This window comes from Aethalodelphis obliquidens, unplaced genomic scaffold (assembly GCF_003676395.1).
Source record: "Aethalodelphis obliquidens isolate GAN/ISIS:26980383/991018 unplaced genomic scaffold, ASM367639v1 scaffold99, whole genome shotgun sequence".
Classification (NCBI taxonomy): Eukaryota; Metazoa; Chordata; class Mammalia; order Artiodactyla; family Delphinidae; genus Aethalodelphis; species Aethalodelphis obliquidens.
The window spans coordinates 1,741,725-1,768,018 of record NW_020838043.1 but is presented as its reverse complement, the minus strand read 5'-3'; the positions used below and the strand labels follow the sequence as shown (position 1 = coordinate 1,768,018).

The window sequence follows — 26,294 nt, the reverse complement described above, 5'->3', positions numbered from 1 at the left end:
ATAGCAGCTGTATTAAATCCCACTGTGATTAGGCTAAATATTTTTTCACGATTAATTAGCTTGGTTGAGATATACTGAGGAGTTCCATGTAAGATTCACTGAATTTAGTAAATCATTGCCTTTGATGGTTTCTTTGTAGTCAACGAAAAGAAAAATTGTCTTTCTGTTAGAGAAATCTGATTACACAGGGACATACCATTAGTAATCAAATAGAAAATAGTAACTTACAGGTGTGGCTTTCATAAACCCATATGCCTCCCCAAATGCTTAAGTCTAATTAAAATTCGAAAGTAGCAAATTTAGGCTAAGATTAATTTGTTAGTTGACATGTACTTTTTTATATATACATAATGTAAAATTTACCATTTTTATCATTAAAATTTTTTAAATTATAGAATACATATGACATCAAATTTACTATCTTAGCCATATTTAAATGTACATTTCAGTGATGTTATGTTCATTCACGTTGTTATGCTACCATCACTACTGTCTATCCACAGAACTCTTCATCCTGCAAAACTAAAAATCTGTACCCATTAAACACTAACTCCTTCTCTCAGCCCCTGGCAACCATCATTCTACTTTCTGTCTTTATGAATTCCACTACTCTAGGTACCTCATATAAGTGGAATTATATAGTATTTGTCCTTTTGTGACTGGTTTATTTCACTTAGCATAATGTCCTCAGTGGTCATCCATGTTGTAGCATGTGTCAGTATTTCCTTCCTTTTTTTAAATTAATTTAAAAAATTCTTTTGGCCATGCCAAAAAAAAGATCCCGCAGCATGCGGGATCTTAGTTCCCCAGCCAGGAATTGAACCCGCACCCCCTGCATTGGAAGCACAGTCTTAACCACTGCACTGCCAGGGAAGTCCTATTTTCCTTCCTTTTTTTTAAGACTGAAAAATATTCTGTTGTTTGTCTGTTCATCTCTTGATGGACACTTGTGGTGCTTCCACCTTTTGATTATTATGAATAATGCTGCTATGAACATGGGTATACAGATATCTTTTTGAGACCTTGCTTTCAATTCTTTAGAATATATATCCAGAAGTGGAATTGTTGGATCATATGGTAGTTCTTTTTTTTCATTCTTTGAGTAACTATTGTACTGTTTTCCATAGCGGTTGCACCATTTTACATTCCCATCAACAGTGTACAAGGGTTCCAGTTTATCCACATCCTTGCCAACACTTGTTATTTTGTATTTTTGTTTGTTTGTTTTATTTTTTTGGATCATAGCCATCCTAATGGGTGTGAGGTAGTATCTCATTATGATTTTGACTTGCATTTCCCTAGTGATCAGTGATTTTGAACATCTTTTAATGTGCTTATTGGGCGTCATTGTATATATCTTCTTTGGAGAAATGTCTTTTCAGCCTTTTGCCGTTCTTTAATCAAGTTGTCCTTCTGTTGTTGAGTTACAGGAGAGTTCTTTTTCTATTCTGGATATTAATCCATTGCCAGATTTGTGATTTGCAATTATTTTCTCCCATTCCGTGGTTGCCTTTTCACTCTTGTTTATAGTGTCCTTTAATGGACAAAAGTTTTTAGTTTTGATGAAGTCCAATTTTGTTTTTTCTTTTGTTGCCTGTGACTTGTACTTTTTTAAGTCAAAATCTGTAAACATGCTTTTCGAGATAAGAAGTCTGACAGTAGGAGTTTTTCATTTTCAGTTGTCATTAAATGAATATATAGTATGTATCCCAAAACATTTTAGGCACCTGGTGACAAACTATCAAGTTTCTGAAGATGATTCAACTCCAACTCACCTATTCATGTTTTTACCATTTTAAAAGAGAAACTCTGATAGTTATTTTCTCCTTAGAATTAGAAGTTCTGTTGAGAAGTTGTAACATCTTTAAAGCCAGTAAATATAAATATTTTTCTGTCTTCATGATAATCAGTTACTGTTTGGTGTACAATACAATTTTTGGAAAAATGTATTTCAACATTGCTGTAAGAGACTCCAGTTGGAACCTGTAGTTGTATTCATTGAAGGAGTTTATATTGAAGGGGGTATTCATTACATCACACAAGGATTTCTTCCAGTGGGAAATATTTTTTTAGCTTTAGTATCAGGAATAGACGGACTTCCCTGAGAAACTGGCTTGCTTTTATCTAATGAATATTTTTAACTGTGTACCTGATCCTGTTTTCCTCTTTATTAGGTTCTAGGCAATATACAGGCAGTGTTCGAGCTCCTCCCACACTTTAGCAAGTCTAATATTTTTCATTGGTATGAAGTTTTTGTATTACCATTATTTCTGGCTCCCATTTTATGACTAATTGTATTTTCCCTCAACCATATTTTTCTCATCTACTTTTTTTTTTAAACATCTTTATTGGAGTATAATTGTTTTACAATGGTGTGTTAGTTTCTGCTGTATAACAAAGTGAATCAGTTATACATATACATATGTTCCCATATCTCTTCCCTCTTGCGTCTCCCTCCCTCCCACCCTCCCTATCCCACCCCTCTATGTGGTCACAAAGCACCGAGCTGATCTCCCTGTGCTATGCGGCTGCTTCCCACTAGCTATGTATTTTACGTTTGGTAGTGTATATATGTCCATGCCACTCTCTCACTTTGTCACAGCTTACCCTTCCCCCTCCCCATATCCTCAAGTCCATTCTCTAGTAGGTCTGTGTCTTTATTCCCATCTTACACCTAGGTTCTTCATGACCTTTTTTTTTTCTTAGATTCCATATATATGTGTTAGCATACAGTATTTATTTTTCTCTTTTTGACTTACTTTACTCTGTATGACACACTCTAGGTTCATCCATCTCACTACAAATATCTCAATTTCGTTTCTTTTTATGGCTGAGTAATATTCCATTGTATATATGTGCCACATCTTCTTTATCCATTCATCTGATGATGGACACTTAGGTTGCTTCCATGTCCTGGCTATTGTAGATAGAGCTGCAATGAACATTGTGGTACATGACTCTGTTTGAATTATGGTTTTCTCAGGGTATATGCCCAGTAGTGGGATTGCTGGGTCGAATGGTAGTTCTATTTTTAGTTTTTTAAGGAACCTCCATACTGTTCTCCATAGTGGCTGTATCAATTTACATTCCCACCAACAGTGCAAGAGGGTTCCCTTTTCTCCACACCCTCTCCAGCATTTATTGTTTCTAGATTTTTTGATGATGGCCATTCTGACCGGTGTGAGATGATATCTCATTGTAGTTTTGATTTGCATTTCTCTAATGATTAATGATGTTGAGCATTCTTTCATGTGTTTGTTGGCAATCTGTATATCTTCTTTGGAGAAATGTCTATCATCTACTTTTAATTTGTGTTATCCTGCTGAATTGTATGCGTGTGTGTGTGTGTGTGTGTAAATGACATACTTAAACCCCTTTTGATACAAAGTAAAATTTAAGTAAATGGATTTTAAAACAATGTCTTTAAAGTTTTAAATGGAAAATGGAAAGAATATTTTTGGCATAATGTCTTTCTGGTATGGTACAGACGATCACTTTGGGCACAATCCTAATTCCTTCTAATTTAGCATAGGCTTTAAAGGTAGAGATTTGGTGTCAGATGGACTTGGTTTTAGACTTAACCTTACTGTTTATTAAGCTGTGGGATCCAGGGCATGATCTCTAAATCTCAATTTTCTTATCTGTAAAATCAAGATAATGATATGTACTTCATAAGATTGTCCTACAAATTAAATGAGAAAATGTTTGTGAAGTCCTTAAAACAGTGCTTGGCACACAGCACAAAAATTAATGGAAGGTATTACTGTTTATCAGCACCAACTCTTCCATTTGGAAATAATGGAAAACTATTGCCAGCTTAGCATTTTCTAAAAGAAATTAGGACAGAGTAAATGAGAACAGACGCAGAAGAAAATTGTCCTTACTTTTTCTATTTTATTTGGTTTTCTTGGGAATCCTTGTGAAAAGAAATCATGTACTATTTGTCATAGAGGAACTGCTTGTTTGTAGAAGGAGGGTGACTGAAGGATGACATTGCAGAATATAAGGAAGAGGAGTTCTCAAGTCAGCATGTATTGTATTGGTTTCAGTGATATCTAAAAACTTGGCAGTGTTTCTCCTTTCATTCATTTGAATGCAGCTTCAGATCAAATGGCAACCAGGTACCCTATGATGTTCGATTCATCAGAGTATACTTACATGGAATTCATCCTTGGTAGTTTTAAATAATTTTTTCATGTACTTCTGGAAGAATATGATTTTATTAGCCACTGTCCTATGTTATCCTTTCTTCATTTTAATAACCGTATGTTTCTGTCTAGCTCCATTTATACCTCTTTCTTTTTGCAAGCATACAGATTATTGTTGAGGTCTGTTTTTCTCAATCTTGAAATGATCTGATGTAGTCAAAACAGACTGGACTTCCGAATCCTCTGGGACTAGGTTTTAGTCCTTGCTTTGCTGGTCAGTTACTGTGTACACTTAGGGAGTTACCTAATCTTGCAAATGGATAAATGGTAACATTATTCACCTTTAGGTCCTTTCACCATATATTCTTTAGTTCTTTCATGTCTAAACTTGGTATAACAATAGCCCCTTTGCTCGACATGGTACCTCCTTATCAACTCTCCATCCTCACCAGTATCATATACTCTCCTAAAGGAATATTCTATATGCAAGGCCTCTACTTTCTCACCCCTCATCTCCATGCTCTGGCTGGTTTCTGTTTTTACTATTATGATATTCTGGTTTAAGTCCCTGATAATCTCCTTATTGTCAAATTCAGAGTGGGCTTTGAATTCTGGCCGCCTGACCCAGAGTTTTCTCTTTTTTTTAATATATTTATTTATTTATTTATTTTTGGCTGTGTTGGGTCTTCGTTGCTGCGCAGGCTTTCTCTAGTTGCGGCGAGCGGGAGCTACTCTTCGTTGTGGTGCGCGGGCTTCTCATTGCAGTGGCTTCTCTTGTTGTGGAGCACGGGCTCTAGGCGCCTGGGCTTCAGTAGTTGTGGCAGGTGTGACCCAGAGTTTTCTCTTACCACAGTCCTGTAACTGCTAGTCTTGAATCATTTTTTTTTCTTCCGTTCGCCTTCATGACACCACACTTTTCTCATTTTTTACCATTCCTCTCTGGCTGTACTTCTTCAGTTTTTTTTTTTTTTTTTTGCTTTTACATTTAGTTTTGTTCTAAATCTTCATTTCACTCTATTCATTTTCCCTAGTTAGCCAATTTTCTACCTATATACCAATGACTTTCAAATATATATCTCCAGAGCGGACCTTTATTTCTGACTGACTACTCTTCTTTGCTACCTGGCTGTCTGAAAGGAACTGTAATCCCAACACGTCCAGAACAGAGCCAGCTACTCTAAATGGCTTCTCCTTTGGTGTTTCCATTGTCTGTGAATAATGTCACCATTTATCCATTTCTGTAATCCAGAAAAGTAGACATCATCTTACTTCTTGTGGCCTGCTCTACCTCACACATCCACTCCAGCACCAAGTCCTGCACATTTTATCTTCTTTCCAATCTGTCTCTTCCTTTCTTGCCATCATCCTAGGACAAATTACTAGCATTTCATACTTAGATTATTTCAAATGTCACCCAACCTGCCTCCCTCTTGGCAGCCTCCAATTTGTTTATCATACTACGGCTGCAGTAATGTTCACAAAACACAAAACACTTTTAATGCTGCCTGTTTTAGACCCTTCAGTACCTTCTCATTGCTCTTAGAGTCATGATCAGGATTCTGAATATGGCCTACAAGACCATGCATCATCTTGCTCTGGCTCATCTCTTGAACCCCATGCTGCTCCATTCTCTTCCTCATCTCTGAATTTCAGTCACACAAACCTGTTCCAGTTTTTTTAATATACGTGTTCCTTTTGTAGCACAGAGTCTTTGCATATGTCTTTCTTTTGCCTACACCGTCCCCTCTCTTCCTCCCCTTTGCCTAGTTAACAGTGTTTAAGCTTATAGATCATAGTACAGTCATTGATTCATCAAGGAAGCCATTCCTGACTTCTACCTCAGCTTAGGGTAAGTCTCCATTTTTGTTTCTCACGGTACAGTGTATTTTTTCCCTCGTAGTAGTTATCACAGCTTGTATTTATACATCTATTTTGGCAATTAAATGATTAATGTTTGTCTTCAGTATTATACTATAAACTTCATAAAGTCAATAGCCATGTCAGTTTTTGCCTGGCATTGATTCCTAGTGCCTAGCACATAGTAATCACTTCGGTAAATATTGATTAAATGAAGGAATGACTGAATATGTATCAGGTGCCCGCTGTGCTCAGTGTTGTGTGAAGTCAGTGATGCTACCCGTCAGGGCTCTATAATCTATTGGGAGAATAAGACACTAATAAGGAGGTTGTAAAAAATAGCATGGCTAATAAGTACCATAGTGTAAAATCCAAAGATATTAAGAGAAGAGGGATCCATCTGATTCGATGATCAAGACCTGACAGGATTTCAGCAACTAAATATGTAGAAGAGGATATTCTGGGTAACTGGGATCCCATGAAGGAAGCAGTTGAGTTGTTCAAGTTATCTGCAATGTAGGATATATGAATGTATGAGAGATAATGTTAGAAAGATAGGTTGGGACCTGAATTTGGAGGTCATTGAATGCCAGAATAAAAGATGAAAGGCTTAGATGTCCTTAAGCTTCCTTAAATAAACAGACAACAAATGTTTACCTACAAGGTTATAAAATGAAAGACGTTACTAATCCCTAGGTTTGCAACTAATTTCTTATGCTGTGTCTCCCTGTGATTCATATTAAAGTTGTTTTCTGTTAATAAAATATTTTTAGTAAGGACTATGAAGGCTTGAAAACAGAAAAACAGTTTCAGTTTTAGCTAAAACTGTCTCTGAAACTGCCTATTAATTTGGGGGACTAAGTGTGATCCTTGAAAAATATTGTATATGAATTCCTAAGTATGTAATAGCTCTAAGCTCCATGACAGTAGCAGGCAGTCTTTATTGAACATGTCTTTAAAATCATTTTAGACTTTGTTTTAAAAATTAAAACATGGAAGTGCAGAATAATTGTATAATACTCTAACAGTTTATTTCATCTTTACTTAAGAGCATTTAAAAGTTTGTGTAAGCTTCTGAAAAATCACTTTGAGAAAAACTGCTTGTCCAGCGGATTTACCATGTTCTGAATCAAAAACTTTAAAAATTACAAAATTATGAAACCATTCAAACATTGCTTTGTGTAATGTGCATTTTAAGGTTGCTATCTCAGATTACCATATCTCAGTATTTTAAAATTGAGCAGTTTTAAGCAACTTGATAGCATGTCTGCAGCTTTCTTTGCCCTCTTTAGTTGGCCTTGATGTAATAAATCACTGGAGATATTTTAAGTACTTCTTTTGTGAATGTTCTGGTTTGATATGTCGTAACAAAAACCTAATTTTTGTATACTCAAATCTATGTCATGTTCTTTACTGTTTCTGGCTTTGGTTTGATACAGAGCCCAGTTTTCTTCTAGTACCTAGTTTTTATTTTTTTAATATTAAATCTTTAGTCTGTCTATTATATGTTTGGCACTGTCTCCTAGTTTCAGTGCTGACAAAGTTTTCTTTCTTACTTTTGCTTTCTTTTGGTCGTTTTCTAGGAGAGGGGAGTTTTTTTGTTTTGTTTTGTTTTGGTTTTGGCTGCGTTGGGTCTCCGTCACTGTGCACAGGCTTTCTCTAGTTGCGGCGAGCAGGGGATACTCTTCGTTGCGGTGCGTGGCTTCTCACTGCGGTGGCTTCTCTTGTTGCGCAGCACAGGCTCTAGGAGTGCGGGCTTCAGTAGTTGCAGCATGGGGCTCAGTAGTTGCGGCATGCGGGCTTAGTTGCTCCGTGGCATGTGGGATCTTCCCAGACCAGGGATCAAACTCCTGTCCCCTGCATTGGCAGGCGGATTTTTAACCACTGTGCCACCAGGGAAGTCCCTAGAGGGGAGTTTTAAAGCAGATATTTCTCTGAAATTCCTTTTAAAGTTGCCTGGCATTTAAAACCTGCTCTGGTTTAAAATGAAGAACCAGAAACAGATTGTAAAAAGGCTGAATTGTTTTGCAAAATGGAACAATTGACATATTACCATCCAGTCACCCAGTCAAGATTTGTTTTTTAGTCTCTGTCTTAAAGACAACATTAAGTTTTTCGAGAAAAAAGTTAGGTTTGAGGAGAAGAGTAGAAATGGTGATGATCAGTATAGTGGGGCTTGGCCATCTAAGAAGTCTTCTAAAGACCACAGGCACTGATTGATTTTCTACTGCATCAGTCTGCACACCCTACATCATATACAGCTTCTTAGAGAGAATTCTGTTTATAGTCTCTCAGCTCTGCCAATTAGCAGCATGGAGTCTTTTCAAAGGTAGTTAAATGCATGAATGCACACTGCCCCAAAGTTAGTAGCAGGTACTTACTAAATAGTGGCTGAATGGATTGCTGGAAACATTATTCCCTGGTCTGGGTCTTTTATATCAGACACTACGATAAAATGATATCAGACACTACGATAAAATGATATCAGAAGGGAAATTTCTTCAACTGAAATTTTAGTTTAATAGTGTTTTCCAAATGTTATATAACCTGTAGTTCATTTATAATTTTTTTAATTTTAATTTTTTAAATTAGCAGAGTAAAATTGACTTTGGGGGCATTACAGTTGTATGAGTTTTTTTTTTGGTATGAGTTTTAATATGTGTATAGATTTACGTTACCAACACCACAATTGAGACACAAAACTGTTTCTTCACCCCAGAAAACTCCCTCCTTGCTGCTTTATAGTCACAACCTCTTCATATTCCCAATCCTTGGCAACTACTGATCTGTTTTCTGCTGCAATAGTTTTGTCTTTTTCACTATGTAATATAAATTGGATCATTCAGTAACCCCTTTCAGATTGGTCATTTTCATTCAGCATAATACTCTGAGCTCCATCCAAATTATTGTGTATGTCAGTAGTTCCTTTTTAATTGCTAAGTGGTATTCCATGGTATGGTTGCTCCACAGTTTGTTATTCTTGTTCACATTATTTCCCATTTGTTAAAGCAGATATTGCATAATTTTTGTTGGAATTTAGAATTATCTAGTGGCATAAATGCTTTTGAAGAAAAGTTTTTCTTATTTTTTTTGGTTGAACAAAATATAAATTTGAATATAGTAAAAAGCAGAGCAAAGAGTAAATACACCTTTACTTACTAAGTAAGAGTGATTGCCAGCTTATTGCTGAATTTGATCAAGAATTTACATGGCTATATCATCCCAGAACTATATGGGAATTGTTAAAACAAATTTTATCTGCATGGGTTCTAGAGCAAAATCTCATGTTTCTAGAATGCTCCAGGAATTTGATTTATTAGATATGCTAGGTATCTGTTAAGTAGCCTATATATTGTTGTAGTTTGGTCAGTTTTCCACTAATTAGAATACAGTAAAATTCTCTTAGTGCTGAAACACTACTGAATATAATTTCATCCTTTTTAGATGATTTAGGAGGTACCACAAGATCTTAAATGTGAATTATCTTTTGCTAGATCATTTATCATTTTATACTATCCTATGTGTAGAAGAAAAAGATGGTCATATGAGCTTTCTGGCTGTTTATATTATAGAAAATGCTTGTATTGTCTATAGTAGATGTTGCAATTAACAAAATAACATCCAGGACCAAAAAAAAAGTTTTAATAGTTAAAAATTTTTTTAAAGATCTTTGAATTTTAACCTTTTGGCAGGAGGGGTTCTTGAAGTTTTTGAATCAGGAAATGGCTTGATCGAAGAGTGTTTTTAGAGATCTGACTGTGATAGACTGGACAGACTGATGCCGGGGGAGCAACTGGGAATCAGGGCAGGCTATATACAGCATGAGTAAGCTGGTGACAGTGTGATCAGAAATGAAAGGACAGAGCAAGAGCTATTTTGAATGAATAAATTACGTTTCTCACTAAGTGACAAGATAAGGGATTAAACTGGGAAGTCATCATAAATGGCTCTGAGACTGGAAAAATGGTGGTAGAAATAAAGAACTAAGTGGAAAAATGGTGGTAGAAATAAAGAACTAAGTTGCTTATAGGAAGATTGAGACTGGAAATGGGGCAATTGAATCAGGTGTTACCCATCATTGTTGATCTTAGCAAAAAGCAGTGTCAGTGAAACGAGGGGGCCGAAAACTAGATTAAAAGTAAAATATTCTGCCTTGAATTATCATTCATGTATTAGAGTAAGCAAAAGGATATTGGACTGATGCATGTTTGTCTTAATAACTTCCTAACCTTATTTTGCAGAAGTGGGACATAGGTCCTCACAAACCTTCATATGTCAATCTTTGTTCTTCACAGTGAATCATGAGTGGCAATAGAACTCTAAAGAAATTACCTTTTTTTTTGCTATAAACATCAGAGAGTGTTCTGTTTTTAGATGAGAGCACGTGTTGTGTATAAAATGATGTAGAAAGTAAAATTTCCTGGAGTCGGGATAGAGTCATCCTCTAACGTCAATTTTAAGTGGGTTTTTAAGATTTTGAATGTTAAATATAATAATTTGTATATTCTACTCTACTGCCACATTATAATGGATTTATGTATTTATTTTACTCCATCTTCTGTAATATCATTGGTTTACTAAAAATTTATACATCCTTAGGCTATCTCTCAGATATCATCATCATTTTGTAAATGTTTCATTATTTTTGGAACCTCTTTCTAGAGCTTTGATTATGTTCATTCCTTTCCCTGCAGATGGAAGAAAGCAGTATAATTTACTGAGAAAGAGACATGTCATAGTAATGATTTCAAGCCTTCCTTTTGATTGTTTTAGTGTATAGTTTGTTTAATATTTCAGTTGACGAAAGTGCACGATTGTCTTCAAGGTAAATTTGTGTGGTTTAAAGTATGGATCAACACACTTTCTGTACATTTTCTTAAGAACAAATAGGTAGGAATTTGTATGTGGATGTTATAAATTTTACTTATAATTATTTAGAACATCAACAAGAGAGGGTAAAATTTGGTGGTACCTAAGGAAAGAATTCATGCAACATTAAAGCTTAAAATCTTAGGAAAATGGGATGGATAATAATATTTTAAAAATCTGGTGTATATTCTCATTTTATCTACTTAATAAATGTTACAGTGTTGAAGACTAGACACATAATCACTAAAGAACTTCTTCTTGAAAATGGTATAGTTCTACTTTAAATAAAACAGTGTATGAGTGACGGGAGTTTAAATGATCACATATGTGTTGCATAGATCCTAGAATCATGAGGTTCAGACCTTTAGTCCAATTTTGTAATGTATTCATTTTTGTGATTTTTGTAGGTTACTCTTTCTGGACCATATTTTCTCCATACACAGATGTGAGATGTTGCTTTTGACCTTTCAGTCAAAACAACAACTCTAAAATATTATAAGGTCATTGATTACTTATAATTCAGTTGAGAAAAAAATATATATATGGTTCATATGGTTCATAAATACATATATTGACATAAAGTGACATTATTGTGATTGTATTATAATACCCTAGCTGCATATTTGCCATATATTTTACATTTTAAATAGAGGAGCCAAGATACTTCCTATATTATGGGCTAATATACCTTGATAATTAAATTAGGCAGCAATTAATGTGATACAGGATAAGTCTCTCTTCCTTATTTCTACCCGGCCAGTTAGTATGTGACTTGGTCTGTAACCTTAATAATGATGCTGTCTTTGATGCCCTAGGAAATCCTTTATCATTCCTTTACATAGAGGAATTGTAAGAAAAATCAACTCAAAATAATAACAGTCTATCTCATATTATTCTGCAGTGTATCAAGACATGAGTGCTTCAAAATGCCATGTACCAAACGTTCTTTTGCCCCTCTAATTTTAGATTTAGCTCTTATTTAAAATGTTCCTTTTTTCCTGAAACTAGCACAACATTGTAAATTAACTATACTCCAAAGAAATTTTTTAAAAAAAGAAAAAATAGTTCCCTTTTTGCTCTGACCAGGTTATATAGCATAAAATTAAATGTCTATTAATTTATTCAGTTTACACTTATTGAGCATTAGTCTGTGTCAGTCACTGTGCTCTAAGCCCTGGGTTCTCCAAATTCAGAAGACACAGTGCCCAGCTTCAAGGAATTTCCAGTCTATTTGTTGGGCACACAGACATGGGAACAAAGAATTATAATGTGGGCATTGTTGTGATGGAGGTCTGTAGAGTGGTAGATTGGGAAGTGTGGACGGTGTCTGAAATGAGTCTGTATAGGAAGGCAAGGTCCAGGTCAGGGAGGGCCTTGAACACTATATAAAGTAGTTCAGATTTTGTTCTGTCATAAATATGAGGAAACAATGAACATTTTTTAACATCTTTTTTGGAGTATAATTGCTTTACAATGGTTAGTTTCTGCTTTATAACGAAGTGAATCAGCTATACATGTACATATATCCCCATATCTCCTCCCTCTTGCGTCTCCATCCCACCCTATCTCACCCTTCTGGGTGGTCACAAAGCAGCAAGCTGATTTCCCTGTGCTATGCGGCTGCTTCCCACTAGCTATCTATTTTACATTTGGTAGTGTATATATGTCCATGTCCATGCCACTCTCTCACTTCGCCCCAGCTTACCCTTACCCCTCCCCGTGTCCTCAAGTCCATTCTCTACATCTGTGTCTTTATTCCTGTCCTCCCCCTAGGTTCTTCAGAACCATTTTTTTTTAGATTCCATATATATGTGTTAGCATACTATATTTGTTTTTCTCTTTCTGACTTACTTCCCTCTGTATGACAGACTCTAGGTCCATCCACCTCACTACAAATAACTCAATTTCGTTTCTTTCTATGGCTGAGTAATATTCCATTGTATATATGTGCCACATCTTCTTTATCCATTCATCCGTTGATGGACACTTAGGTTGCTTCCATGTCCTTGCTATTGTAAATAGAGCTGCAATGAACATAGTGGTACTTGACTCTTTTTGAATTATGGTTTTCTCAGGGTATATGCCCAGTAGTGGGATTGCTGGGTTGTATGGTAGTTCTATTTTTAGTTTTTTAAGGAACCTCCGTACTGTTCTCCATAGTGGCTATATCAATTTACATTCTCACCAACAGTGCAAGAGGGTTCCCTTTTCTCCACACCCTCTCCAGATTTTAATGTTTGTAGATTTTTTTGATGATGGCCATTCTGACCAGTGTGAGTTGATACCTCATTGTAGTTTTGATTTGCATTTCTCTAATAATTAATGATGTTGAGCATCCTTTCATGTGTTTGTTGGCAGTCTGTATATCTTCTTTGGAGGAATGTCTATTTAGGTCTTCTGCCCATTTTTGGATTGGGTTGTTTGTTTTTTTGATATTGAGCTGCATGAGCTGCTTGTATATTTTGGAGATTAATCCTTTGTCACTTGATTCATTTGCAGATATTTTCTCCCATTCTGAGGGTTGTCTTTTCATGTTGTTTATGGTTTCCTTTGCTGTGCAAAAGCTTTGAAGTTTCATTAGGTCCCATGTGTTTATTTTTGTTTTTGTTTCCATTTCTCTAGGAGGTGGGTCAAAAAGGATCTTGCTGTGTGAACATTTTTGAGGTAGAGAATGATATCGGAATTTTTATGTTGGGGAAGATGGAGAGGATAATGACTAGCAGCAGGAAAACTGTAAAACTGTTTTAGGCCAACTGTTTGTGGCCTGATTTAGAAAGATGGCAGTGGAGAACTAGAGGAAAGGATATATATATATATAAATGATGTTTCGGAGGACCAATTGTTCAGACATGGAGATTGGTTGGATGCAGGGATATAAGGAAGATAGATAAATCTAAGATGGCTCCCATGTATTTAGTCTTTATACTGGGATAGATGGTGGTGCCATTCATTGAGACAGTGAATGCAGCAGAGACTCCTCTGGAGGGGAAAATGAGTTGTGTTGTGGCATGTTACGATGTGTAGATTTGTAGGTCTGGCATTCATGAGAGAGATCTGAAATGGAAGTATGAGGTATTAGATTGCAGTTGAAGACATGGGCATGGATGAGATTGTTCAGTTAGAATGTAAAGAGGAAAGGTAAGGGGGTCAGGAATGGGTCCCTGGAGTGGAGAGCAACAATATTTTAGGACAGTTGGAGAAAACATCCTGAAAGGGTACAGAGAACGAATGGACAGAGAGAACCAGGAAAGAGTGATGTGCATATACCAATGGAAGGTGAAAGAAAGGTAGTGTAGAGAGACTGCAGGGTAACTCAAGTTACTTCAAGAAAGTTTGAAAAGACAATAAGGACATGTGTGGCCTGGTACTAAACTATCCTATCAGGAACCAGGTGGCTTTTAGGAGTGTCTCTTTTCTTCTCTCAGTGGCTACATAATTTCTGTTATGGGACTTGCTTCCCTTTGCACAATTGTTGTAACCTTGTCTCTGCTTTCTCTACTTGCTTATCATTTCCGCTCTGTCATAATTTCAACTGGATCATTGCCCATCATGGCCTTTCGTCTCCCTCCTTGACATATAATCAAGACCTTTTAGATTTCGTGATTGCCTCATTTTCTTGGTATTCCTTACTTAAAAATGTGGAGAGAAGTAATCTTGTTAGTCTAGTTCATCATTTATATCAGGTCATTTCATAGGTGATTGAAGCCACCCAATCTGTAGCCTGGCCAATCACTTATGAAGTGCCCTGAATAATCTTGAAAAACGTATCCACTGTGGATTTCCATTTTTGGATCTGGGTAAATTCCAAATAATGGTGGATTAAGGAGTGCATTATAGGTGAGGAAATAAAGGTGTAAGGGGTTTGGTTCTGAAGGGAGTAACAGACTGGTGGCGAACACAGGATCAAGGAAATCAAGGAAATGTTTTTGTTTTATTTTGTTTTTTTAAGATGGCAGAGGTTTGAACAAAGGAGTCAATAAGAAAGAAATGGTTGAAATAGAGCATTTAATTTTTCAATTGTTCAAGTAGTGTTAAGGTGGCAGAAGATTCCAGAGCAGAGGAAGATTGATTAGCCTTGTATAGAAAGAAGGGTACCTCTCCCTCTGAAAGAAGAAAGGAGGAGTGGGGTGCAGATAAATTTGGAAGTAGGAGAACCTGCCCATTAGCACATTTTGAGAAACAGGCAGCGAAGAGAACTGCTGAGAAGAGAGGTAAAGACTTGCAGTAGCTGCTGAGGAAAATTCAAATAGGAGCCTAACAGCTGGGATATGAGGAAGTGATTTTTTTTTCCCCAGTGAAGCCCATATATAGGTTGAGGAAAGGTGGATGATTGAACTAGTCCAGAGCTGAAATGGACTTAACTTGTGACTGGGTAGGAGTTAATGCTTGTTTTATTATTTTTTTTAATTTGTTTGGTTCAACTCTCTTTTTTTCTTCATTCTGGTCTTCTGTATTTTTCTTTTGCAGGTCTTGATGACTGTTTGCAGCAGTATATTAAGAACTTTGAGAGGGAGAAGATCAGTGGAGACCAGCTGCTGCGCATTACACATCAGGAGCTGGAGGATCTGGGGGTCAGCCGCATTGGCCATCAGGAACTGATCTTGGAAGCAGTTGACCTTCTGTGTGCACTGGTAAGGACATCATAAAACTGGTGGGAAGGGAAACTTTGCTTTTCTTTCCTGTTTTCTTTCCTTTAAAATTTTTTTCGTTTCTTCTCCTTCAAGCAGAAAAAAAAGATCCCCTCATTATCAGCCAACTGGATGTGGTGATATTTTCCTCCTTCATTGAATTTGATGCACTATGCAGGCCCAAATTACAAATTAAAGGGGCTTATTAACTCAATTGATGACATTTTATTTAACTACTTGAAAAACTACTTGAAAACTCACCAAGGGAGTTTTCACAGAAGCATTTGGGATGTACGATTGCATACAATCAGTTATAAAGTTCATTTCCTTCTAAAAGTTTTGCTTTAGTATCCCAAATATTAAGTAATCCTATTTTAGAAAAACCATCCTTAAAATAATTAAATTATTTTAGTGTTCTTTGTGTATACATCAATGAAAATTGAATATTGTATATTATATGTCTACTTTTGTGTGTTAAAAGAGCAGTGCCTAGTCAGACAAGAGAAATCAATGTGAAAAGAATCCTGCAAGATTCTGATAGTACATTAGATATTCTGAGAGGAACATAGACTTTTTTTTCCCATGTTAGGTAAGATGACACTAACATGACTAGGGCTAGAGCCACAGTGAAAAAGAACATGAGTCTTATAATAATATGGGATTGAAATTTGACTCAGTCAATTACTGACATTTGTGTGCAAGTCATTTCACCATAGCCTTAGTTCTTTTTAAAAAATAGAGATAATATTAACTACCTCTTGGTATTGGTGTGAAAAGCAAAGGAGATAGTGTTTGAATAGTGCCTAATTCTGTGCCTGGCACACAGTAGGCATTCACTAAGTAGTCACTATTATTAAGATGATGATGATTAATAATAAATGTGTAGATAATTAAACGTAATTCAGGAATCAGTACAGTCAGCACTGTGTGTGACAGATGTAAGTTCTAGTTCCTGCCATCTTGAAAAGCCTAGTGGGGGGAGAGTGACATATAAATAATCACAATATTATAGTATAATTACTAAAATAAAAGTATGAGCTGAGTATTGGGGCACAGAAGTTTTGACTAAGATAAATGGGTTCATATCGCAAAAGAGGTGATCTTTAACAGCCTAGTGGAGGACGAGCATGTGTTCTAAGAGGTAGAGGAACAGAGGGAAGGAATTTCCAGGTAGATAAAACAGCACATACACAGGCACACAGAATAAGGAGCATGCCTGGTGTGTATGAAAAATGATAAACTATTTTCCCACCAAAAATAAGTGGGAAATAGTGGCCTAAAATTAGGCTTTAAAAGATAGAATAGGGCCAGACTGTAAAGTACCTTAATATCCTGATAAGAGATGAGTACTTCTTCATCTGGGCACTGGAGGACTATGCAAGAATGATCAAATACTTGCTTTAAAAAGGTAACTGATGGTGGTGAGAAGGGTGGAGTGGACTGGACATAGAGTGAAGACAGGGGAACAATTAGGAGATGTTTAAAATAATCTACTTAGGCTATGAATAGGGCTTAAACTAAGGATGTGCAACAGGAATACAGAAGATCTGGTGACTAGGAGTAATGAGTGAGATAAAGGAAGTTGAGGAAGATTCCATCTTATTCGCTGCAGAGATAGAGTAGAAGATCTTCCAATAATGAAGATAGGCAATAGCAGCAAGAATAGATTTAGGAGGGAATATAAATTGAGTTTTGCATTTGTTGAATTTGAGGCATCTCTGTGTTATCCAGAAAGAAATACTCATCAGACAATTGAATTTCTGAATTTAGAGCTAAGAAGTGGCTGAAGATAGAGATTTGGGAGTCTCAAGTATATAGGGATTGAATCCATAGATAGAGAGATCACCCAGGAAGGGCCTGTAGAATATAAAGAACAAAGGACACAACTTGACACTCCAGCTGGGAAGGAAGAAGGGTAGCCTTCAGAGGAGACTTATGGAGTAGTCAGAGAAGCATGAAGACAACTATGAAAGAGTTGTCACAGAAGCAATGGGAACTGTTATTTTCATTAAGGAACACCAATAATGTCATCAAATTTCACTAAAAGCCAATAGAATAAGCAAGGGGAAAAGAACTGATTGAAAATAGTTTTTAAAGAATCTGAAACCAGATTGGTTGAATAGTACCTCCCACTTACACATTTCAGTCTAACCTTAATTGTCCTTTCCTCAGAGATATTCCCTGATCACTCCCTCACCCTGGCCTGGTCTAAAATTGGCCCCCCACTCTTCCTCTCTTTCTTAACCCTCATCTCATTTCATAATTATATACTTGTGTGTGTATTTATTAGTTTAATGTCTGTTTCTTCTGCTAGACTACAAGCTATGTGGGAAAAGTGACATTGCTTATTGAACACCTAGTGTGTAGCACAAATGCCTGGCAATAGTAGATGCTGAATAAACGTTTTTTGAAAGTGGTGATGAAAGAGACTTGACATATTTTTCACATGATAATTTGGGGATCTTCTTGTTTCCTTATTCCTGAGATAAAAGAAATTAATTCAGACCAGAGCATGCACTTGCACTCTCCCTTATCTGAATCAGATTGCAGAAATCATGCCTGAAATAAAAGCTAGTACTCAGGGTAAGGTAAGAGTCCACAGTGTTTTTGCATACTGGTCTCCAAATATGAGTCAGAATCGCTATGAAGGTACAATATAAGTGGCTTGGAGATGGGTATCTGACCTAGCAGTCCCCTATTTGCCACATCTTCTATAATAGTAAAGTTGAGTGTGTCACAGCTTGAAGTCTAGAGTGTATGTGTCATAAGCAGGGCTTCTCTTAGATGAACCACTCACATGCTGAGCTCCACTCTGCCACTTTGAAGAAGGAAGTAAGATTGGTGATTACGGTACTACCTACAGATAGTCTAGACCTGTAGACTTTGGAGTTTGGCCTGGGATAAGCTCTGCTGACCTAGACTTACTTAAAAGGATGGTATCAGAGATACAGACCACTGCCGTGCAGTTCTGGGTTTAAGCAGCATAGTGTTGTATCATTTTCTTGGGAAAAAGTAAATCAAAACATTAAATTCATTCTTTCTATGTTTATTCCCCAAGGAGGTCAAATATTAAACTTCCTTTTCACTGCTTCCTAATGGCTATACATCAACATGTTAAAAGTGCACATATCTTACAGTTTATGCACCAGATGTTTTCCAGTGAATATAAAGCAAATTTCCAAGCAGTGAATTCTGATTTACTTCTACATGCCGTTATAAAATCAGGAGGTGACATCCCTCTTCAGCAAGCTGAGCATCAGGAGTTGTGCTGTCGGCAATGGGGAACTATGTTTTGTCTCTTCAAAACTGTAATGTCTCTACTGACTCTTCTACTTTTTCCTACATCTACTGTATTTATTTCTTCTTTTAACAATTATATATTCATGCTCATACAGTGCTACCACAGGGAATACAAAGATTAAAAAGGCATAGTCTGTGCTCTTAAGATGTATACAGTCCAGTAAAGACAACAGTCATTAAAAGATAATATAGATTTATTTTTAAAATCCCAGGGGAGTGCAGAAGGAGATGGTGAAGACTACTGAGGGATCCAGGAACTGTAAGTGGGATTTGCATTGGGACTTGCAGGATGCGTAGATGTTTGCCAGATAAAAAAGTTGGAGAAAAGTTATCTGGCAGAAAAAATATGTGTAAAGACAGAATTGTGAAAGAGTATGCAGTGATCAGAGAAAAATAAGAATTTTGATTTAGCTGCTGCAGAGTGGGAAGTGATGGGAAGAATGTCACCTTACACTTTGTATCACATTATAATTCTTTGGTTAGGTTTTTTGGTCCTTGATATGCTTTCTGCCTAGTGATTAGCAAGTAGAGGATATTCAATTAATGTTATCTTACTGAATGAAGTTATCTGCCTTTCTCCAGAGAACTGTAATTTTTTTCTCTTGCCGACACAGCCTCAGACTCTGAAGTTTCTGTTCCTAAAATAAGGAAGACACAGAAAAATTACCAAATTCCTTTGTTTTTCTTGAGCAGTGGAATATTTTCATCTGCCTTGTCTTGAAATTAGTCCTGATGGGGAATAAATGTTATGGCAGCTGTTGAAAATCAAAGGTTTATTTAGTAACTTGTTCATTCATGCAACATATATTTATTAAGCACCAACTATACTGTTTGTACCATGTTATCCTAGAAAGAAATAAGCTTTTCATGATTTGGAGTTACATTAACTCTTTCAAGCTGTTATGCTACCATTTGGTGTGCTTCAATAGAGAACACCTTGTATTAACTAAAATAGTAAAGCATAAATAAAATACATATAGTTTAATGTATAGCCCTTAATTTATGTTTTGACAGTGCACCTTTTATTGAGAAGTACAAGTGAATCATTTATGACAGGATAAGAACAGTTTGCATTTCATTCTTCATATACTTTTCATGTAATAGGTATTTTGTAGGAAAAAATTGATGCCTGCCATTGCTAGGATTTGTTTCTTTGCAACATAATTGCTTGGTTCATTCATCTCAAAATAATTCATTTCTAAAAAAAATTCATTAAAGCAATCTTTTTAGGACTCACACATATTTATAAAGCAAAGTATTATAAAACCTAAACACCTGCTACATGATGCATTCAAATTAAGAGCTCTGAATAAAATAGCATTGACATTGTAAAATACATGGTGCCAATATTTCCAGTTAAGTGTTTAGTGAGAATTTGCCACTAGTGAGGGAGCCAGCTCGATTTTCTCAAATGTTGTTTCTTTCTTTCATGTGCTTTTGCATGCGTATAACTGAGAGAAGAACAGTAGAAACTTAGCATCAGTTCCTTAAGATTAGACTGGCTATATTGAATCAGTGTGGAGTCACACCTGGTTCCTGGCATGAATGTTACTGACCACATAGGTAACATATAGGATAAAGAAAATCGCTAAGTACATTTCATGTCCAAGCTTTTGTTTACTTGATGTAGTCCTTTCTGTACCAATAGTAATGCCTAGTTGTCCCATGCATATCCAGTAAAAAGCAAGTCTGTAGTGAATAAAGCTGCATTTTTAAGAAGTTGAGACAGTACTTCTCATCTGCATACCTTTGGCCCAAAGCAAAGGGGTGGTTCATATACTTGTTGCTTCTTTACATGGTAGGCAGGGGAGTGTGATTTACTGGTGACTTAGTGAGTCACAACAAACCGTCCACTTTCATGAAGGAAAACGCAAAAAGATATCTGTGTTGTCAGTAATTGATTTTGAGCTACTTAGAACTGAGAACTGTGATGATGAAAATTAACTTGAGAGATCAACTAATCCCTTTTGTTCAAATAGTGTCACACAGACACTGTTATATACAGAGAAGCTTCTAACCTATTTTTGTACTCTTCTAGAATTCTTAAATGCTTTTGAATTATTGATTTAACTAGTTATATTTGTTAACTAGAATAAGTTTTAAGAATTTCCTCTACTACGCATTTTTTGTCTCTTCTCGCTACTGGATTCCTCTGTGGCCTGTATTTTTTACCTGAAATTCCTCCATATAGGATATTTATTTAGTAGGCTTCCAAGTTAGGAGACCTCAGGGTATCTTACCAGGTTTTGTCCAGAAGATTTTTCTATTCTCTAATTCTTGAGTTGTATTTTTTTTAATGTAATGCTATCTTAAATTTTGGAATCTTCAAAGTATTTTTACTTTGCCTTCAGATTTTTATGAGAAGATCTGTATTCTTTTAAAATCATTTTTACCTTTTCTAATAAAATATTTGAGATGGTAATATAAGAAAAGATAATTTAAATGAATCTTTTGTCGGGGCTACTGGCTACAGAGTGCAAGTTATGTTACCAGGTTGATTGATTAGGTTCCTCACTAATAAACTATTTAAATTTGAGTTTCTCTGAGAAATTTTTATAATTTGTTTGTAAACAAATATTTTCTCATTAAAATCATTAATACACAAAAATGAAAAGGGCAGACACTGTTGTACTTAAGGGAAAATGCTTTAACACAGGGAAAAACTTCTGAAAATACTTTCAAGTACTTCAGAAGTATCATTTTCAGTTTAGTTGATATAAGTTATCTAGTCATTATCTAGTCATTAGAGAATATCTCTTATAAGAGGATACGTGCTGGATAAAATCTCCCAAATGTTTCACAAATAATCCATGCTCAGATGCAATATAATTTGAATAGAATGTTGTTTTATTTGTGTAAACCAAACCTTTTAACTTGAGAGACTATTGCAATTCAAATGTAGCGGTGAATATATAATATACTATGTTTTTTAAAAAACAAATCCGTGGCTCCAAAACAGTGTTCTTTTAGTAAAAATGTAAATTCTCAGCAAAGAACAATCAGATTTTTATCACTATTAAATCTTTAGTGGTAACATACATAACTTGCTATTAATGTTTATGCATCCAAATCTTCCTCTACGCCCTCCTTTTTTCTCCTCTAAGTTATTTCTTTTCTTAAATAGAAAGAATAAACCTAAATTTCATATAAACTAGCTACCCAGTGATTGCTGACTTGAAAATATAGCTAAATTCATTGTGCCATTTTCTTCCCTTTTTCATTTCCCCCAGTATTTTCTTCCATTTTGTTTCACTTGTTTCTACTACTCTGCTTGAACAGGAATAGATTATTGGTGCTAAGGAGTGGGGGTAGAGGTATTTCCTCACAGGTGGCCTGGGGGCTTGTAGTCCCATTCTGATTTCTGTCTACTCTAAGCTCTGAGCTCTAAGCAAATCAAAATATCTCCCTGTGTCTCACTTTACTTAACTGTAAAAGGAGGGGATAAATCAAACTTAGAATTTATTTGGGCCTCAGAGGCTATCTAACATTCTTTGGGTTTTATGCTTTTCTGTAAGTTAATAATACTTTTAATTTTACACATGACGGTAACGTACATGCTGCTAAGTACTTTGATCAAGGTCATCCTCTGATCAGGTTAACAACTCACAATTATCTGTTTTAAAATTAATTGTGACTTGTGAAATCTTTCCCTAAAGTTTATTTGAGGGGATCCGACAATATTTTCCTATTGCATATGGTAAAAAAAGTTTATTTGTATTTATTCATATAAATCCTTTTTGCAATAATTTATAGATAAAACATTTAGGGTGAAATAATATATATTAATAGAAATTGAAAAGTGAGACCAAGGAAAAGAAGAACAATTATACTTACCAAAAAGTCATTATGATTTCTTTAGATGTGCTTCATATTTGACTGTGAGCTAATGCAACCATGACAAAATTATAAATAAGTTTAGTTTTATAATTTGTATTATAAAAAGGAGAAAGTATATTGGTTTCCCTGAGGATGCAGAGGTTTTCCTGGTATACCATATCATAAAAGAAACTTCTTATGTGAGTCATTATGAAGAGGACACAGAAGAAAAGTTATATTGTATGTGATTTATTTTTTGCTATTTCATTTTATTGTTGGATTGTACTTACTTTCTCATTTGGGGGAAGCAGAATTTTTCCTAGTGCCTACATTCATGACTATGCATATGCTAATAGAATAGATACTCAAAAATAATTGTTGATAATAATGAATTTCGCAAGTAAATGAACTTAGGTTTGGGTTAAAAAAGAAACTGCTTATGAGTCCTTATAATCTCTCTGTCTTGGGTGGCATAATTCCAAGATAGAATGCCCTCATCTTTCCATGTTCATATTAGCACTTACACATTTTCTTGTAATTTGTTTATCTGACGTTTCCCCAAATCCTCATTTGACTATGGGTTCTGCTAGGCCAGGAATCCTATCTTATTTATGTGTAACTCTTAATATTTGTTCCACTGCCTGTACATATAGTAAAGTACTCAGTAAATGTTTTAACGAATGAATAAAATATTGACTTTAAGTATATTTGTTCTCTTTTTATATTTCAGAATTATGGCTTGGAAACAGAAAATCTAAAAACCCTTTCTCACAAGTTGAATGCATCTGCCAAAAATCTACAGAATTTTATAACAGGGAGGAGAAGGAGTGGCCATTATGATGGGAGAACCAGCCGAAAATTGCCAAATGATTTTCTGACTTCGGTTGTGGATCTGATTGGAGCAGCCAAGAGTCTGCTTGCCTGGTTGGACAGGTAAAATCTTTCACGTGTTTCATAAGTTATCCTCCTCAGGCATCAGTGTGAATATAACGTTATTTCATTTTTTTCTTGTGAAAGGATTAGATAAGTACGAGGAATATTAACAAATGCCTAATTATGATTTACCACAATATAAGCATATCATCAAAGAGATACTGTTTGCAAAATTTTATATCCCAGTAGCTAATCAATAATTAGTCCCTGACAGTTTCAAAATACACTTGCTGCTCTATAAGGAAAATCATTTTTGGCTGTCATAACAAGATTTATAATACTGCCTTGTCTCCTGATTTTCTGTATTCTTTTCATTCATTGGTCATATTTAAGGAAGTGACCATCAGTATTCTATTTATTGTTTTAAATGGGTAATTAGACACTGACACTTTCATAGCATGCACTGTATGTCTCATTACCTTTGCCTTATTTATTCTTTATTATTATTCACATTGCACAGTCAATTTTGGATATTATAAAAACAATTTTGGTCCTTTTTTTGCTAATTTAGTTAAGTTTCATTTGTCTTGGAACACATAAAAGTTTTCGTAATATAAAATGAAAAAAGTTAGATTAAAATTGTATATGTGATTAAACATTTTAATGGTAAAACATTACAACTATTTAAAAAATACTAAATAAGCTCTTTCATTTTTGAAAATTTTTTTGTAGGGGACATGTGCTGTGTTATGATGGTTAAATAATCAAATCTTAAAAAACATTTTGTCTCTTATAAGAAATTCTGATATATAGAATTTTACTAGAATTCTTTCTTGAATAAATGTCAGTAGAATTTACATACATGTACATATATATACACATATATACGCAGTGACCCTTGAACAACATGGGTTTGAACTGCATGGGTCCGCTTATATACAGAGTTTTTTCAATAAATACGCACCACATTACTATATGAACATAACCATCCATTGGTTGAATCTGTGGATTTGGAGGGCTGACTATAAAGTTACACATGACTTTTCGACTGTGGGGCTGGCACCCCTAACCCTCTCTTTGTTTGAAGTTCAACTGTATTATATTTTGGCTTTTTAAAAATATGAGACTTTATATTAAAAACAAAGTATTTGTATGTCTAAGGTAAAAGTTAAGGTAATTTTACTTAATTCTATATTGTCTAAATTTATATATATTACTAATAACATATAACATGACAATACTAAATCCAAATCTGAACACTAAGCTGTAATTATTAGCTTTTTGATAATTAATCGGTGGACAGCATATTTCTCTTATATTATGACATCATGAAAATTCTCATAATTGTTTAAACCACATTTATCCATTGTATGAAGTAATTGCTGTTTAAACATGTAAATTCTACAAGTAGTATAATGGTCAGTAAGTAAATATATTTAAAATATGGCTTATCCTTAAGTAACGTAATATACTTGTTTCAGGAGGCTTCTCAGTAATCAGAAACTTATAGAAAATATATTTGATTTTAGTTATATCTTCTTATAACTATCACCTGTCCTATAATTGTAAATTAGCTCAGCCTTGATATTTATATTTGGCAGGTATGGCTGTTTATAAAATCACATAATGGCTTCTAGAACACTATATAGTAGTTTCTGATTTTATTGTATTATATAATTTTTTATGGTGGCATTATTTTTATCATCTAATAAGATGTCCTTAGTAAATGCCAGTTCATCTACAAACACACATGAGCGTACACACACATACATAGTAATCCCTGCAGTCGATCAATGGTATTTTGCGTTTGTTTCATCGAAAGAGAAAATGTGACAAAAAGTCTGAAGGAAATAATTTAAATCATCTGTTTGGCTTCCATTGCTGCAAAGGTTCTCACAATGCTTATTTTGTGTTATATCATACTACCTATGGTGATCATTAAATCAAAGGCCATTTAACATTTTGATTATAAAAATAAAATATATACTTAGAAGGAAAAGAGACAACTTTGTGATAACTTTAAAATCTTCTGCTGAGACTGTAAATTTTAAAAAGAAACTGAAGTTTATATTTTGAAGATTTTTCTCAGGAAAGTTCAGCTCCGGGCTGGCTTGTCTATAATGATTATGCTTTAACAGCTTTAGTTTTAAAAAGGAAAGAAGAAGGAGAAAAAGAATTCTTTGTCATTTTAAGGCATTTGGACTTTATGCTGAAGGCAATGGGGAGCTGTTTAGGGTCACTGTTGTGTTCAGACCTTTGAATTTTGAAGATTACTTGCGCTATAATGTTGGGAAAGATTAGGGAAAGAATAAGGCTGGAAGAAGGGAAACCAGTTAAGAGGTTGTTTCAGGAATATTTGTCCCTCATTACCTGCCCAGCACCCCCTCAGATACCAAAACCTGAGGATTCTCAACTCCCTTATATAAAATGACAGTATTTGCATGTAACCTACGCACATCCTCCTTTATGTTTTAAATCATCTGTAGATTACTTATAATACCTAATACAGTGTGAATGCTATGTAAATAATTGCCTTGTACAACAAATTCAAATTTTGCTGTTTTGAACTCTCTGGAATTTTTTTTCAAATATTTCGATTCGAGGTTGGTTGAATCCATGGAATGGAACCTGCCAGTATGGAGTACCAACTGTTATCATGCTGCTGCTACTATTGGTGATTCTGATGCTACCAGCCACACTCAAAGCAAACCTAGGAGAGTTGTCTTCATTTTACAGATAGGAAAACTGGCACATACAGAGGCAGAAGTTAAGTTCAAAACCAAATAGGAAGTAAGTGGTGGAG

General features: G+C 35.2%; 1 protein-coding gene across 4 annotated transcripts in view; it reads left to right on the top strand.

The window, feature by feature from the left end:
* The window catches only part of CNKSR2 (connector enhancer of kinase suppressor of Ras 2), a 256,343-nt gene that overhangs the window by 38,062 nt on the left and 191,987 nt on the right, over window positions 1-26,294 (top strand). For all 4 annotated transcript variants that reach the window (XM_027096112.1, XM_027096113.1, XM_027096115.1 and 1 more), the window contains exons 2-3: window positions 15,342-15,505; window positions 23,349-23,551. In XM_027096112.1, the coding sequence (XP_026951913.1) occupies window positions 15,342-15,505; window positions 23,349-23,551 (367 nt within the window). The remainder of the gene's footprint in view (window positions 1-15,341; window positions 15,506-23,348; window positions 23,552-26,294) is intronic.